Source organism: Sphaeramia orbicularis, chromosome 17, assembly GCF_902148855.1.
Source record: "Sphaeramia orbicularis chromosome 17, fSphaOr1.1, whole genome shotgun sequence".
Classification (NCBI taxonomy): Eukaryota; Metazoa; Chordata; class Actinopteri; order Kurtiformes; family Apogonidae; genus Sphaeramia; species Sphaeramia orbicularis.
Genome location: NC_043973.1, coordinates 21,628,094 through 21,642,642, shown reverse-complemented (window position 1 = coordinate 21,642,642; position 14,549 = coordinate 21,628,094). Strand labels below are relative to the sequence as shown.

Genomic DNA, 14,549 nt, shown 5'->3' with positions numbered 1-14,549 from the left:
CTCTCTCTTCCTCTCTCTCACTGGCTTGATTTTCCTTTCCTGTCTGATATGACTCAGAAGTACGCAGACAACTTTATCGGTGTTTGTACTTTATGCGCACACTCCAATAAGAGCCAATAAGCCACACTGGAGTTTACCCAAGGATGAGTTGAGCTGAACCGGAGCTGCTTCATAACTGGAGAGGTGGTGGTGGGTGTTGGCTGGAGAAAAAAGTGAGAATGGATATAAAAGATGGTGGTAAACTCGCACGAAGCTGGATTCATGGAGGGTGGGAAGAGAGGTGTTAATATACGAAACTATGAGGTTTATATCAGCGATTCAGTGTAGGATGTAAATGTCAGAGAAGAAGAAGAAGGTGGGGTTCTTTTGATCAGGTTTTTCCTTTAGAACAAGTCCATGGAGCACAGAAACTGAAGAAAAGACCAAAACAAAATAATAATACAGCAAAGTCTATAACACTACACAATCACTATTCTGTTTATATCTGTAAATAATATTCTCTTTCATCTATATATATATATATATATTTGTCTTTGTTAGTTGGTTTTCGTAGTCTGAGATCCAGATTGGGTTGGTATGGGGGTTGCCACTGGTTCTGGGGGGTTGGGGTTTATACTTTGTGTGTCACAGAATCTTGTATTATAAAATGTGAATTTATTTCTTTTTCTTCTGTATTGTACTTCTGAGATGCACAATGAAAACAAATAAAACATTGATAAAAAAAAACAAAACAAAACCCAATACACGTGACTCACATCTGTGGTATGTTCTGACTCATCATGGTCTACAATGTACCTCTTCATTTGAGTGTAATATAGAAGCAGTTAAACCCTGGAACATGCAGATAAAGGATACTTCCTTTATGTAATACTGTCACACACTACTTTCTGCCCCCTGAGCTGCTTAGGAGTCATTGTAAACAAACCCTGACAACATTTCTCAACTCATAATTACAAAGTTAGTGAATGTTGTGTTTCTTATTTTTAGCTGACTGAGTTTCTCATTTCGTGCGCACCCCTGCTGGTGTTGTTTTTGGGCTGTCGTGTGTCAAAGTAACCTTTGGCTGAGCTTGGCAACACCGCGGCAGGCAGCGGCTCAGCTTCACTCAGCTGGGTCATCAGGATGCGAGGGCCAAATTGGAGGTGGGAAAACGTGTGAGGTCTGGTAATGAGCTTGAGCAAGGGAGGGAAGCGAGGGAAAGGGGAGGGGAGGGGAGGAGGGGGGGGGGTTGAGGATGGAGAGGCAAAGGGAGAGGCAACTGATACGTCTGTGCGATGACTCACCGATGGTGGTATTTATAGAAGCAGGAGGAGGAGGAGGAGGAGGGTGGGGTGGGGTGGGGTGGAGGAGTGAGGGGCAAGCGGTTTGAGAGGCGGCTAGGACAGCATCATCGCACCGCCGACAGGGAGTGGTGAAGGCAGAGACAGAGACCGCAGAGATGAAGCATAAGAGAAGGAAAGAGGGAAGACAAAGAGGAGTAAGAGGGTGGAGGACAGGAGAGGGAGGGGCGGAAAGGTGGATGAATGAGACTGAACTGGAACACTTACATGAGAGAGTATGCTGTTATATCTCAGTCAAACAGCCATTAATACGCACAAACAACATATGGCTGTTTTTAATTTATGTGCAATATCTATATCTGTGAGAGCATTCTGGCACAAACATCCACGGACTGAAATAAAAAAAAAAAAAAAAAACACTTTCATGCAGCTTCTCATCAGATGGCCCCATGGAGAGATGTAGAAGACAGGAAAAGGTGGCAGAGCCTAAACAGAAAAATCACCCCAGTTGCCTAGACACTGTACGTCTCTAATAAATGTACCATACAAAACTGTGACATGCACAACCAATTAGGGTGGCAAAAAAAAAAAAAAATCCAATTACAGAGACAGATGGAACATTTGGACATTTAAAACGAAAAGTGGCAAGTTACAGATGCAGGGTTATCACTGCTTATTAAATTGTTTTTATCCTGGACAAACAGATCCCTTATTTGTTGGCAATGTTGCTTCTGTTTGTGCCCATTTAGCTTCTCGGTGTATCTGACTAGATTTCTTCATCAAAAACACATCCTGCCGGTAACGTCAGCCAGTGCGTCACGCTGCATCGTTCACTGTAGACACCAGCATAACAGCATAATCCGTGCACGTGTGCTTATACACATGCACGGTGAAAAAGGAGAAAAAAAAAAAAAAAAAAAACATCAAACGCAGCCACAGAGTAGAAAAGGGATGAGTCAGAGAACCAAGGTGACCATGGCTTACAGTCATTTACATGTACAGGGGGAGAAAATATAAAACGGATGGGGTAGTAATAATCAGAGGAATGGGCTAAATAGAGATTGGCAGGTTAGAGTTAGAGGAAGGCAAAGCGAGATGAGAGCTGAAACGGAAATGAACATCCAGGTGAAAGTGAAATAACGTGGAGGGATTTGTGCTGAAACTGTAAGAAAAGAGGGTGGTTTATGAGGGTGGTGGAAAAAAAACAGGTAGATGTGACAAAAATAGGTACAGAGGTAGGAAAGGAAAAATAAGAAGTGAAAGTGAAGTGAGTTTATATATATATATACAAGATAACAGAGCTGTAATATGGGGTCTCATTAATGCAGAGATATTTCTCCTCCTCCCACAGGTCTGCTGCTGGATTCCTGTGCCAGTACGTGGACATGTGCCCTTTTCACAAAAAGCCTGTATAGAATCTCCTACGTCATCTCCTTTCATTCTCGCACTTTTCTTCCTTCATCACTTTGAGTACTCTCCATATTCCTGCTCTGTTCTCCTCTGTCTAATGGCTCAGACAACATATTGCAGCTCTAATCACCCCCCCCCACACACACACACACACACACACACACCCCACATCCCCATCACTGTTCCACGCCAAAACCACCTGCCTCCTGAAGACAGGGACTGTTCCACCACAGTAATTGGTACAAAGAGATGGATGAGCCAGATGGGTACAACATAGAGAAAGTGTAATGAATACCAGCCACTAAGAAAATGACTGGCTTAAGAATCGAAGGAGGAGACAAGGACAGAAACCTGTGAGAAGAGCTTGAAGGTGGAGGCAGATGAAAGGATGTGCGGTAGCGTCACCATGGAGACGTTAGTTGAAAAGAAGGTGAGCCATGACAACAGGCGTGTCGCACTCATCCCATGACCCATAATGGTGTGATGGGGAGTGAAAAAGTGAAGATGATGACAAAAGGAATATGAACAAGGGTAGAATCACCACCACCTTTTAACATCATGATCCTTTCTTTCTCTGGAATAAATAGATGTGTCAATACCATAGCTGAATCTACGGAAGAGGATTAGGGCCACTGGGAAAAAAAAATATTAATTAACCCTTCCATGCATGAATTATGAGAACCTTAATCAAGATTTTTATTCCTCTTAAGGCATGAAAAAAAAAAAAAAAAATGATTGACTTTTTTTTTATGAACCTGTTTTTCACAGTTGCAAAAATGTCCACTCAGCTGGACACCATGTGTTTAATTTTTGAAGCAAAGAAACATGTATTTACTGATATAAAGGGTGAAAACTATGAAATAAAAATATTTTTAATGCTGCTAATCTAATGTTTTCTCACATTTTAACATACTCTAATACTAGTTATTACTCACTTCATAGAGCTAATATGCAAAAAGCAAACAAACAAACAAACTGTAAATTACAGTCTAATAACAATTAGCAGTTGATTTACACTCAAACATGTTACTACAGATCAGGTTCTTCAAGAGCAGCACAGTTACAGGAATGACATGAATTGCAGTGTATGGGATGATACACAAGCGTCCAATGTGTTGGCTGATATGGAACTAAAACAACAAAACCCATGACTTTGTAAGAGAACAGCTGTAGAATAGCTGTCCACTGTAGTGACCACCATGCATGAAAGGGTTAAGGTCCAATATATATATTTTTTTATTATTATTCTGAAAAAAAAGTCTGACTTTTTTCTCAGAATTCTGACTTTAAACTCAGAATTCTGACTTTTTTCTCATAATAATAATGGACTACAGATGGTAAATAGCTCCCAGTAGTGTTTTTATTTGTACTGAGTGTTCATTAAATATGCACTGTCCTCATCCAACAAATAAATAAATAAATAAATAAATAAAATATTGGACCTTAATTTATTTTATTTTTTATTTTCCAGTGGCTCTAATCCTCTTCCATATGAACCTTGCACCATTCAATAGTAAAGTAACTTTGAGACCTTTTCCATGTTTTCAAGACTTTAACCTTGGCTGCCAGTTGAATCTCTCGAGCTCATATTAAAGCATAAAAGGAAGAATTCTGAAGATGCACAGACAATCCAAAATCCTTGAGGAAGTGTGTGATTATTGCAATTGGCTGAGTGCGTGAACATATTGGGGATGTGCTTTTGCGCCACTGTGAAGCATACAAGCCAGCACTGAGCTGATTATATTTTCACCCTACAGCGCTGACTGACACGTTAGTAAACAGCAGCTGTGTCCCAGTTGACTGCTGAAGGTTTAGACGCCAAAGCAGGAGGAGGAGGAGTCCCATACTGTCATCAGCAGCACTTATTTTACAGTGATACCAAGGAGGTAAAGCTATACCAATGACTGATGAAAGGTGAAGAGCGAATATTAACTCTAATTCCATAATCTGTCTACTGTAGTGAGTCTGAGGGATCTGATGAGCTCATATCAGATGGAGACACTGCACAGCCCAGTATGGAAGTGAAGTCCTGGAGCAATAACAAAGAAGCTGAATAACAAATTCAGGATAACACCCACTAATTCCCAATGTTCAAATGATAAAAGTCACAAAATTCAAGAACTGCATGAAAAACAACTTCTAATGCCAAAAGATTACAGATGAAAGGGGTTCCTATCACCCTGCCAGCTCATCCTGAGCCCAGTGAACAGCTGCTGCGTCACTGACTCAGCTCCTGCATAAGCACATAATACGACAGATTTTATATACCACTACTTATGGGTATGTTGTAAAGGAAATCAAAAGGAAATCAGCTTTGACTACAGGGTCATATTGCAGACCATTTACTTCCCTGCCCCCCAAAAGGGAGGCAAGGGGTATTGTTACCTCTGCCAAGGAATGGCGGAGGTTATGTTTTCATCGGGTTTGTTTGTTTGTTTGTTTGTCTGTTAGCAAGATAATTACCTCCACCAAGGAGGTTATGTTTTTGCCAGTGTTGGTTTGTCTGTTTGTTTGTTTGTTTGTCTGTCTGTTAGCAAGATAACTCAAAAGGTTATGGACAGATTTGGATGAACATTTCAGGAAATGTTGATACTGGCACAAGGAACAAATGATTAAATATTGGTGGTGATCAGAGGTGGGGGGGCAACGGGGGTCCACTGATCTGCCTTGGCGGAGGTCTTCACTCTCTGAGTGCTTTTCTAGTTACCTCCACCAAGGAGGTTATGTTTTTGCCGGTGTTGGTTTATTTGTCTGTCTGTCTGTCTGTCCGTGTGGAAGATAACTCAAAAAGTTATGGATGGACTTGGTTGGATGAAGGTTTCAGGAAATGTTGATACTGGCACAAGGAACAAATGGTTAAACTGTGGTGGTGATCGGGGGGGGGGGGGGGGGGGGGGGGGATTCTGAGTGCTTTTCTAGTTTTTGCTCAGTTTGTTTCTTTGTTTGTTAACACTCTAGCAGCAAAACTATTGGTTGAATTAATACGAATTTGGGTTTATAGATTGCCAGTGAGCCAGAATAGATGTCATTACATTTTGGGAACAGTAGGTCAAAGTTAAAATTTTTTATGAATTTTTAAAATCTTTTTTTCCCCATTTACTTATGATTGGTGAAAATTCAAATGTTTGTAGCAGCAAAACTATTAGTTGAATTCATACCAAATTTGGTTTATAGATTGCCAGTCGCCCAAAATAGCTGTGATTACATTTTGGGAACAGTAGGTCAAAGTTTAAATCATTTATTTATTTATTTATTTATTTATTTAAATCTTTTCACCCCTGTTTACATATAATGGGCAAAATTTCACATGTCTATAGCAGCAAAACTGTTGGTTGAATTAGTACCAAATTTGGGTTTATAGATTGCCAGTGACCCACATTAGATGTGATTACATTTTGGGAAAAGTAGGTCAAAGTTCAAATTTTTTAAGGAATTTTTAAAATCTTTTTTTTCTCCCATTTACTTATAATGGGCAAAATTTCAAATGTCAATAAAAACATCAATTTTGTTTCAATTTACTTAAGACTTGGCACATACATAGAGGTAATTCATATGCTCACATCATCACATGCATAAACATGATGACATCAGCTGGATCGATGCCAAAATAAGCTACAATATGTGTGAGGGGTGGGGTTTGTTGTGCCTGGAGCCAATTGTTGTAAATGAAAAAAACTTAGCCAACAAAATACTTTTAACTTTACCATGTACATTAAAGGTCCCGTATTATGCTATTTTTCAGTCACGTCATATAGGTCTCAGAAGCCCAAAAACATAGTATTTAAGTTTGTTCGCCCCAAAATCATCCTTTTTTCGGAGTTTCAGCGGTCGAAAGTCTCTCTCACCAGCCCTCCTAAGAACAGGCTGTTTCTGGGCCTGCTTCCGGGTATGCAAATGAACGCATCTGTCCACGCCCACTGCCCCTCCCCTCTCTGGGAGAGGACGCGGCTTCCGCTAGCGGTACTACGCGCTAATGTTGACTGTGAAGCCATGGCTCTCTCGTCTACAATACACATGTGTCAGACAGAACGTCTTTCCAAACACTGGCTTTCTTTGCCTTGAGGCGTGATTGAGCCCCGACGGAAAACGGCGGTGTTGTGTCGGGTTCGTGGACCTGACACGGAAAGACGCCTGCCGCCACTAATGCAGGCAGCTGCTAACAAGCTTGATGCTAACTATACTGATGCCAACCACAAAAGGCCCGTGTTCAGAGTAGTTCTGTTGAATGTCTCTTGATATTATCAGCTCTTGCATGTTAACGGGGACGCAAACGTTAGCAGCAGTAACCGAGCTATGTTAGCTGCCATGCTAACGTTAGACGTACACATCAACACCCACCAGCTTATCCGTAATGTAGGGTTATGCAGTAAAGATACAAAAAAATGATCAGAACTTACATCTCCCACACTTGTACTTGGGTCACGAAGCGTTGGTACTGCGTCCTTCTGGATTCGGAGTCTTTGTGCTAAGCCGGAGCTGTATGGGCCCATGTTAAAAAACACTCGTCCGTGAAATGCCGGGGACACACATACAAGCGTTTGGGAATGTTGTTTGGTCCATGACCATCACAGATAGAATCCAGACACTTTTTACGGACAGGCTCGGAAGTGGGGAGCAAAAATAAACTATCGTGTTGGTGTGTGCAGCCAACAACACCACAACTTGCGTGTCTCGCCTTCGCCATGTTTGTTGTCCAAGAGGTACTTTGCCAGGGCGGGGCTCGCTTTGCGAGGGTGGGGGCACAGTCAGGGGGAGGAGTTAAATCCGCTTATGTCGTCATAAACGGAGCCAACTCAAACTCGGCCGTTTGAGCAGGCATTTTCACAAACTGTGGTGTAGCAAGGCAGGGAGGAAACAGACAGTTTTCAAATTCTAACCTCATAATGTGGCTACTGCAACACACACTACTGTAAGAAAACTGTCACAAAGTCAGATTTGCATAATACGGGACCTTTAAGAGGATGACCGAATTATGGACTTATGATACATTGAATATATGTGTCTCTATGCATATTAATGTTCACTGAAATGTGTGTATGGTACAATATATAATGCACATACTGACATTAGATCTTTTTGAGATCTTATTGAGGGTGGGAGAAGGGAGGTTAGAAGGTTTTTTTTGCTTGTTTGGAGTGTTATATTGTTGTGTTTATGATCGAATGTTCATTAAAATGGAAAATCACTCAAAAAAAAAAAAAAAATTATATATATATATATATATATATATATATATATATATATATATATATATATATAAACTTGCCATTTACAGAAAGTTAACAAGAAAAGAAATCATTTACTCCTGTTTAGAGTTCATAGCACAAGTTATAACTGCTGTGACCGATAGAACATCATTATCAAACTAAGGAAACTGTGAAGAGATAAAACAGCATGTGCTCATGAGCTTTACACTGTTCACTGCATGTATTAGCAAATGGGAAACAAATGCAGTTGTATTTCATGCCAATAAACTGAATTTACACGGTCAAAGAAAGAGAAAGCAAGAGAATAATGAGAAGAGAGAGGGTTAAATAGAGTAATGTGAACCGGGAAACAAAGACAGTGAGTGGCACTGAGAATTGTTAAACTAATTACTATGATTTTCCCTCTTTGCTGCTGTAATTCTCATATATAGAAAGAGAGAGAGAATGAGAGAGAAACAGTGCAGTACTAATCAGTGAGATGCTGCTGTTGTTTTTGATATCTGAAGTGAAATGTGTGGGACTGTATGGAACGGTGCACACAGACAGCATAACACCAGCCCTGGAGGGAAATCACAGACTCAGCCAGTGAATCCACCACCAATACGAACCTTCTGGGATGTGGGTTTGAAAACCTCTGATCCATCATTGAAAAGCATCATAAAGCCCTGGTGGCAGACCCAGACACAGATAAACACATAGAAATTTCAATGCAGTTCTGTCTATTTATTGTGTTTTATAATCACGATCATTGGGGCAAAAAGCGTAGTCCAGGAGTGTCAAACTCATTTTAGTTCAGGGGCCACATTCAGCTAAATTTGATCTGAAGTGGGCCAAACCAGTAAAATAACATGATAATATATAAATAATGTCAACTCCAAACTTTTCTCTTTGTTTTAGAGGAAAAAAGTAAATTTACATAATGAAAAGGTTTACATCTACAAACTATCCTTTCAAAAGATGTGAATAACATGAACAAACTGAAAAAAATAAGTGTAATTTTAACAATATTCTGCCTCAGTTTATCATTTACACATGTTCATTATAACTTACAGATCACAGTGGATCTACAAATACACAAAACATTTAATAACAGAATATTGTTAAAATTGTAGTTACTTCTCTTAAGACATTTCAGGTTGTTCATATTTGTTCAGGTTATCCCCCTTTTTTTTTTGCAAAATTATACTTTGTTTTAGTCTAAATACATGAAAATATTTACATTTACAAAGAGAAAAATTTGGAGTTGTCATTATTTGTATGTTATTATGATAGTATTTTACTGGTCCTGCCCACTTGAGATTGAATTGTTCTGAATGTGGAATCTGAACTAAAATGACTGTTAATATCTTAGTGTAATTTTTGCATTTCACAAATTCATCTCAAGGGCCGGACTGGACCCTTTGACAGAGCGGATTTGGCCCCCGGCCGCATCTTTGACACCTGTGGTGTAGTCGGATCAAGATGCATTTATATTGTATAGGACAAGTGTACTTCTTGCTTTTAAGCAGATTTAAGATAATCCACTGAAGGACTGAGAGCAGGCAAAGGGTATATTCTATTATCCATTTCATAATGGGTACATGAGAGAATGTAACCTTTAAATGATTGATTCTGCAGCATGCTGACTGTTGTGACCCTCAGAGCCAGTGTTGTAGCTCTGGGTGGAGACTATTTCTGAATGGAGACTTGTGATGTCAGAGGATGATGCTGTGGGATTATACAAGACAGTTTATAAACACCACCTCTTTCTGTCTGTCTTTCTCTATATCTGTGATTCAGTTTGTTCTTTTTCTCCTCCCTTTAGCATGCACATTCATAGAAATGAAGACAGACAAGCACACACACATACACACAACCACACACACACACAAGCCAGTCGGGCAGATGGATTTTTCTTCTAACATCAGAAGGCTCTCTGCAGCTCCTCAGCCCTGGAGAGCATGCGACTGACGGCACATTCAAGTAAAACGCACCCCCGGTGTTGTTGACGTCTCCTTCGTGTGATGACATGCTGTGTGCTCAGCAGTGAGGGGAAAGTGAAAGGATTAAGTGGGTGGGTTTTTACCAGTTTAATGGAGGTGAAGGGATGAAAACATGGAATAAATAAAGAGCATGGATGCAATTAAATGTGCACTGAACATTGCAGGGCTGAAATGGAAGAGCACTTATGTGTATGGAGTGTCAGAGGGCATTGATCAAAATGGCTCGAATCATTTAGAGTGTATAAAGGAGGCTTGACCTGCATCAAGTGCTGAGGTATTTGATACGGCATTTGGAGAGATAGCAGGAGAGTAACATTAAAGCAGGAAAAACATGATAAGAGTAGTGGAATATGACTAATAAATGAAATGTAGATATTTTTCTGTGTGTATCTACTAAACATGTAGCCATGATCTTCAAATCAGTGGTAGAAATGACATGGTTTTGCTTTCAGTTTGTAGATATAAAGTAGTTTTTATGCATAATTTCAATATAATTGCATAAGTTAAACGACATAAGGAAGAAACTTCACTGGATGATAGTAGTGATACTATGAATGAAGTATTGAAGTGATAAGGGAGGCTCTGATCTTGTCATAAAGTTTGTCACCACCCACGAGTGACCTTTTTATCGCCAGATGCCAAGCTGTGGCCCCTTTATCTTGGCGACCTATACTCCCGATCTACGCCCCCCTCCCTCAAAAAAAAAAACAAAAAAAAAAAAAAACGACAGGAGATTGTTTATCGTCGTCTCTGTCAGAGAGAGAGAGAGAGAGAGAGAGAGAGAGAGAGAGAGAGAGAGAGAGAGAGAGAGAGAGAGCTGCTGAACTGCGACAGCAACTCCGCGGTGGTTTTAGCCTGTGAGTCATCGCTAGAGGGTTTAACTCTTCATATGCTGCGACGACTAGAAGTGAAGGTGGTAAAAGTAATGAAAATGGGTGTTGCATTACACCGGATTGACAAAAAAAATGCCTCTTTGCGCTTGTTTTTCATGTAATTATTGTTATGTTATGCAGCATCTCACACAAAGAAGACTTATGTTGGCATTTGTTCAACTTTAAAATAAATAGGAAAAGGAAAAATGAAGGATCTCTCTGATATTTGTACTGTTTTCAAAGATGGTGAATATCCACTTTAACACACTGAAGGTATCAGAACATACTGTATCTGAAGTTCACAGACCTACATCTACCTCCAGACATCTCTTTAGCCAGTAGCTTTTACAGGGAGATGTATGCAACAGACAGAGAGGAGGGCTATTTTTAAAACGGAGGGCTTTTTAGTATGCCATATGATAAACCTGAATCATTTATATGGATTTTTTTCAAGGCGGTTATTGCGTGCGCTGTGTGATGACGCAGTGGTCAGGTGTTGCCTCATATAACGAGGGGAGCTGTCCAAGTGCTGAAAACAGCACCGCTCCTGAGGAGATGCCATACACCTTCGCTACTGTCTGAGCTTTATTGCCAAAGGTAAGATGAATATATTTCTATAGGAGACGAGACTTCACCTAAATGAGTGTCAGAATATTTAAGATGCGATGTTATATTTTTCTGTCTGGTTGCCTTTATGCTTGTGTTGTCATAATGGTGAAAGACATGCACAGTCGTCGATTTCAGCTTCTTGCTCGTATATGGAAGGAAAAGAAAGGATTTTTTTATTGAGATGTATGCCGATAGAAATAATAATAATAATAATTAATAATAAATAAAGCAGATGTTGCCTATGACAACGTTGTGTGACTCATCCGGTAATGTGAACGTCTCTTTTACGCACCGAATCGTATCATTCAATCTGTATACGGCAGTAGATCCAGCATCAAAACATACTGCGTTGCTGTCGAGTAAAAGCTATTACAGGTGAAAAGTACATTGTGTCTTGATCTGATTGTGTGTTCTTTTGATCCGTAGGTAATAAATAGCCTAATATGCTGCATTTCCACCATAAGTTGCCCGCGGGGGGAGCCGTGGTCCTGCTCGCCTTCCTCCTCCATGGATGCGCCGTGCAGGCTGCATCTCTCCCCCGCCACTACAGGCTGCGAGGCGGGGAGAGTGAGGGGCAGCCGGTTGCCTACCCACCAAGCTCCGATATGATGAAAGCCCTGGAGTACATCGAGAACCTGAAGCAGCGGAACGGAGGCCGACCTGAACCCGGGGATTACGACGAAGTGGATAAGTTCAGGGTTCTGCTTCAGCTCGCCTCGCAGCAGGACGAGGTTCCCGGGGACCGACAGGCTGCCCCCGGTCTGCAGAGGCAGGACATTACCGCCGAGCAGCTGATGAAAGCCCTGCTCAGGTCTCTGCAGGATCAGGCCGGAAAAGAGGTGAAGCTCGGCCCTGCGTCTGCGCCCAGGAACGACCGACGCACGCACAGGCACCGCACCAAAGACACTGAGATCCCCGAGAGCGCACCTGTAGACTACGGCAACTTCCCGAGGCCTCATAAGAAATACCCGCTGATGTTTGAGGATGAGGAGAACACAGACGCTTCCAAAAGGGCCACGGAGGACTTGGATGAGCAGTACACGCCCCAGAGTTTGGCCAATTTACGCTCCATCTTCGAAGAACTCGGCCGGATGCCCTCTCCCGCCGGACAGAAGAGAGACGTGTTCGGGGATGATGAAGATGAGGATGAAGACGCAGTGAGCCTGAGGAACCAGGCGTACGAGGACGTGGCAGGAGGAGAGGAGTGGGTTCCCGTGGAGGAGAGAGAAGAGACGGAGGAGCTGGTCAACGGCAGCCACGAAGAAATGGACAGGGCTTTGGATGAACAGGAGGAGGCAGAACGGGAGGAGGTGCAGCGTAGGGCAAACCAGAACCAAGAGGAGGCTGATGATGACACCAAACTGGTCGATTATTACCTGTTGAAGGTCCTGGAGATGAGTGACCAGACGCAGAAGAGGGATAAGACCGGAGAGCAAAGAAAGAGACTGATCCGCCCCTCCATCGTGGATCCTCGGACAGTCAAAGAGTTGCTGGAGCTCTCCTTAAAACTCCACGTCCCTCCTCAGGATCTTATCGATATGCTGCTTACAGAGGAGCTCAGAAAGCTTCACCGCGGCGACCCTCAAGGCTCAGCCCGTTACACCACCGGCCAGACCCCCAAAATCAGGTACTTCAGCCGCAGACTGCCTGTGAAGAGCAAGACCGCTCCTGAGGACATGGACAGGGAGGACTTTCTAGACATCATCGGTGTGGAGACTATCAGCAATGAGTACCCGGTGGTGCAGAGACCCGTGAAGACCCCCTCATCCTCGGATAGAATCCCAGTAGTGTCCAACCCCGCTGCAAATTCAGGACCAGTTCGGATCCCGCCTCCATCAGGACGCAGGGAGAACCTCTTTCTATCTGAGCTGAATAAAATGCCCCTGAAGCGCCAGGCTGATGCAGGTGATGATGAAGATGATGATGGTGATGTGGAAGATGAGGTGACCACCTACCTGGCGGCTAAAATCCTCACAGAGTACCCCAACATAAACAAGAGGGACACCCAGGCCCAGATGAAGGGCCAGTTCCCTTATGAGCTGTACGAGAAGGCCATGAAGGACTACTTGGGTCAAAGTGAAAAGAGACCAGTGGCCAAGAGGGAAACCGAAGAGGCCGAGGAGGAGGAGAGTGTAAACCCCACGGAGATGCAGCAGGGGAAGGATGCCGTGGCGGCCAAGACCTCGGCTCCACAGACCGTGAATGAAGAAGAGGAGAAGGAGCACCGTGAAAAAACAGCGGCAGGGATGTAGCCTGAATCATGCAAGACGCACGAAGTTAATTTAGTATTTATACTGTCTCAAAATAAAGTTTGGTGGACGTGATCTAGTTTACAGATTTCTATTATATGAACTAGGCTATAGCTGGTATTATATCACCCTCGAAAACTATAGCAATCTTACAAGTCCAATGCATTTGTATAAAAATAAGTCCCTACTTGCTGCAGGAATGTTACAGTGATACTATAAGAAATGAAGAGTACAATCTGTGACTGGAATGTTTTAAAAAAAAATATATATAGCTATATACACTAAAATAGTTTGGATTATAGCCTGTCATTGCCAAATTTATAATTATACCGACTAATATCAAATGTAAATTAAACCCAAAGTTATTGTTAAAGTTTTGTGCTGTTGTTTGAAGTTTGTTTACATCAATGGTGCAGAAAACAGGCCTATATTTTCAATTATAACCAACAGAGTAATGGTAAAAATGTTTATTTTTCATGTATGTCAGACTCTTTAACTACATATGTGAATATATCTGTAAATGATCACGTTAAATGCTGCCTGGGCCTTTAAAACACAAGCTATAGTCATTTCTATTCAATATTAATAAGTATCATAATGAAATGACAGGTGTACAATATAGGAACCATAGGGATTATTTGTTTAGACCAGTGTGCTGAGCTGAGAACAACTGTCATTGTGGCTCCTGAAATGTTCAGGGTTAGTGGATTTAATGTTATTATTATGGGTAATTATTTCCAAGTTTAAATATCAGACCGTCACCTGCCTTCCAACCCTTTCATACTGAAGCTCTGTATTGTTGGCCTACCAGTGGTTGTGCTATGTATGCTCATTTTTAAGCCATTTTGTACATGTTCAATAATGTGTGATGAATCACAGATGAATAAAGCATCAGCTGTATTATTTTTCTTCTTGCTGAGTTGTGTTGCCTTATTATAAA

General features: G+C 41.7%; 1 protein-coding gene across 1 annotated transcript; it reads left to right on the top strand.

The window, feature by feature from the left end:
• Positions 1-11,232: 11,232 nt before the first annotated feature.
• scg2b (secretogranin II b) lies at positions 11,233-14,520 on the top strand. Its single transcript, XM_030159882.1, has 2 exons — positions 11,233-11,348; positions 11,787-14,520. Exon 2 carries the CDS (start codon positions 11,804-11,806, stop codon positions 13,610-13,612), a length of 1,809 nt encoding a protein of 602 aa, XP_030015742.1. The 5' UTR covers positions 11,233-11,348; positions 11,787-11,803; the 3' UTR covers positions 13,613-14,520.
• Positions 14,521-14,549: the final 29 nt, after the last annotated feature.

Bases quoted from the DNA above. Each gene is read 5' to 3' on its own strand.
- scg2b (XM_030159882.1), top strand. From the start codon at position 11,804: ATGCTGCATTTCCACCATAAGTTGCCCGCGGGGGGAGCCGTGGTCCTG.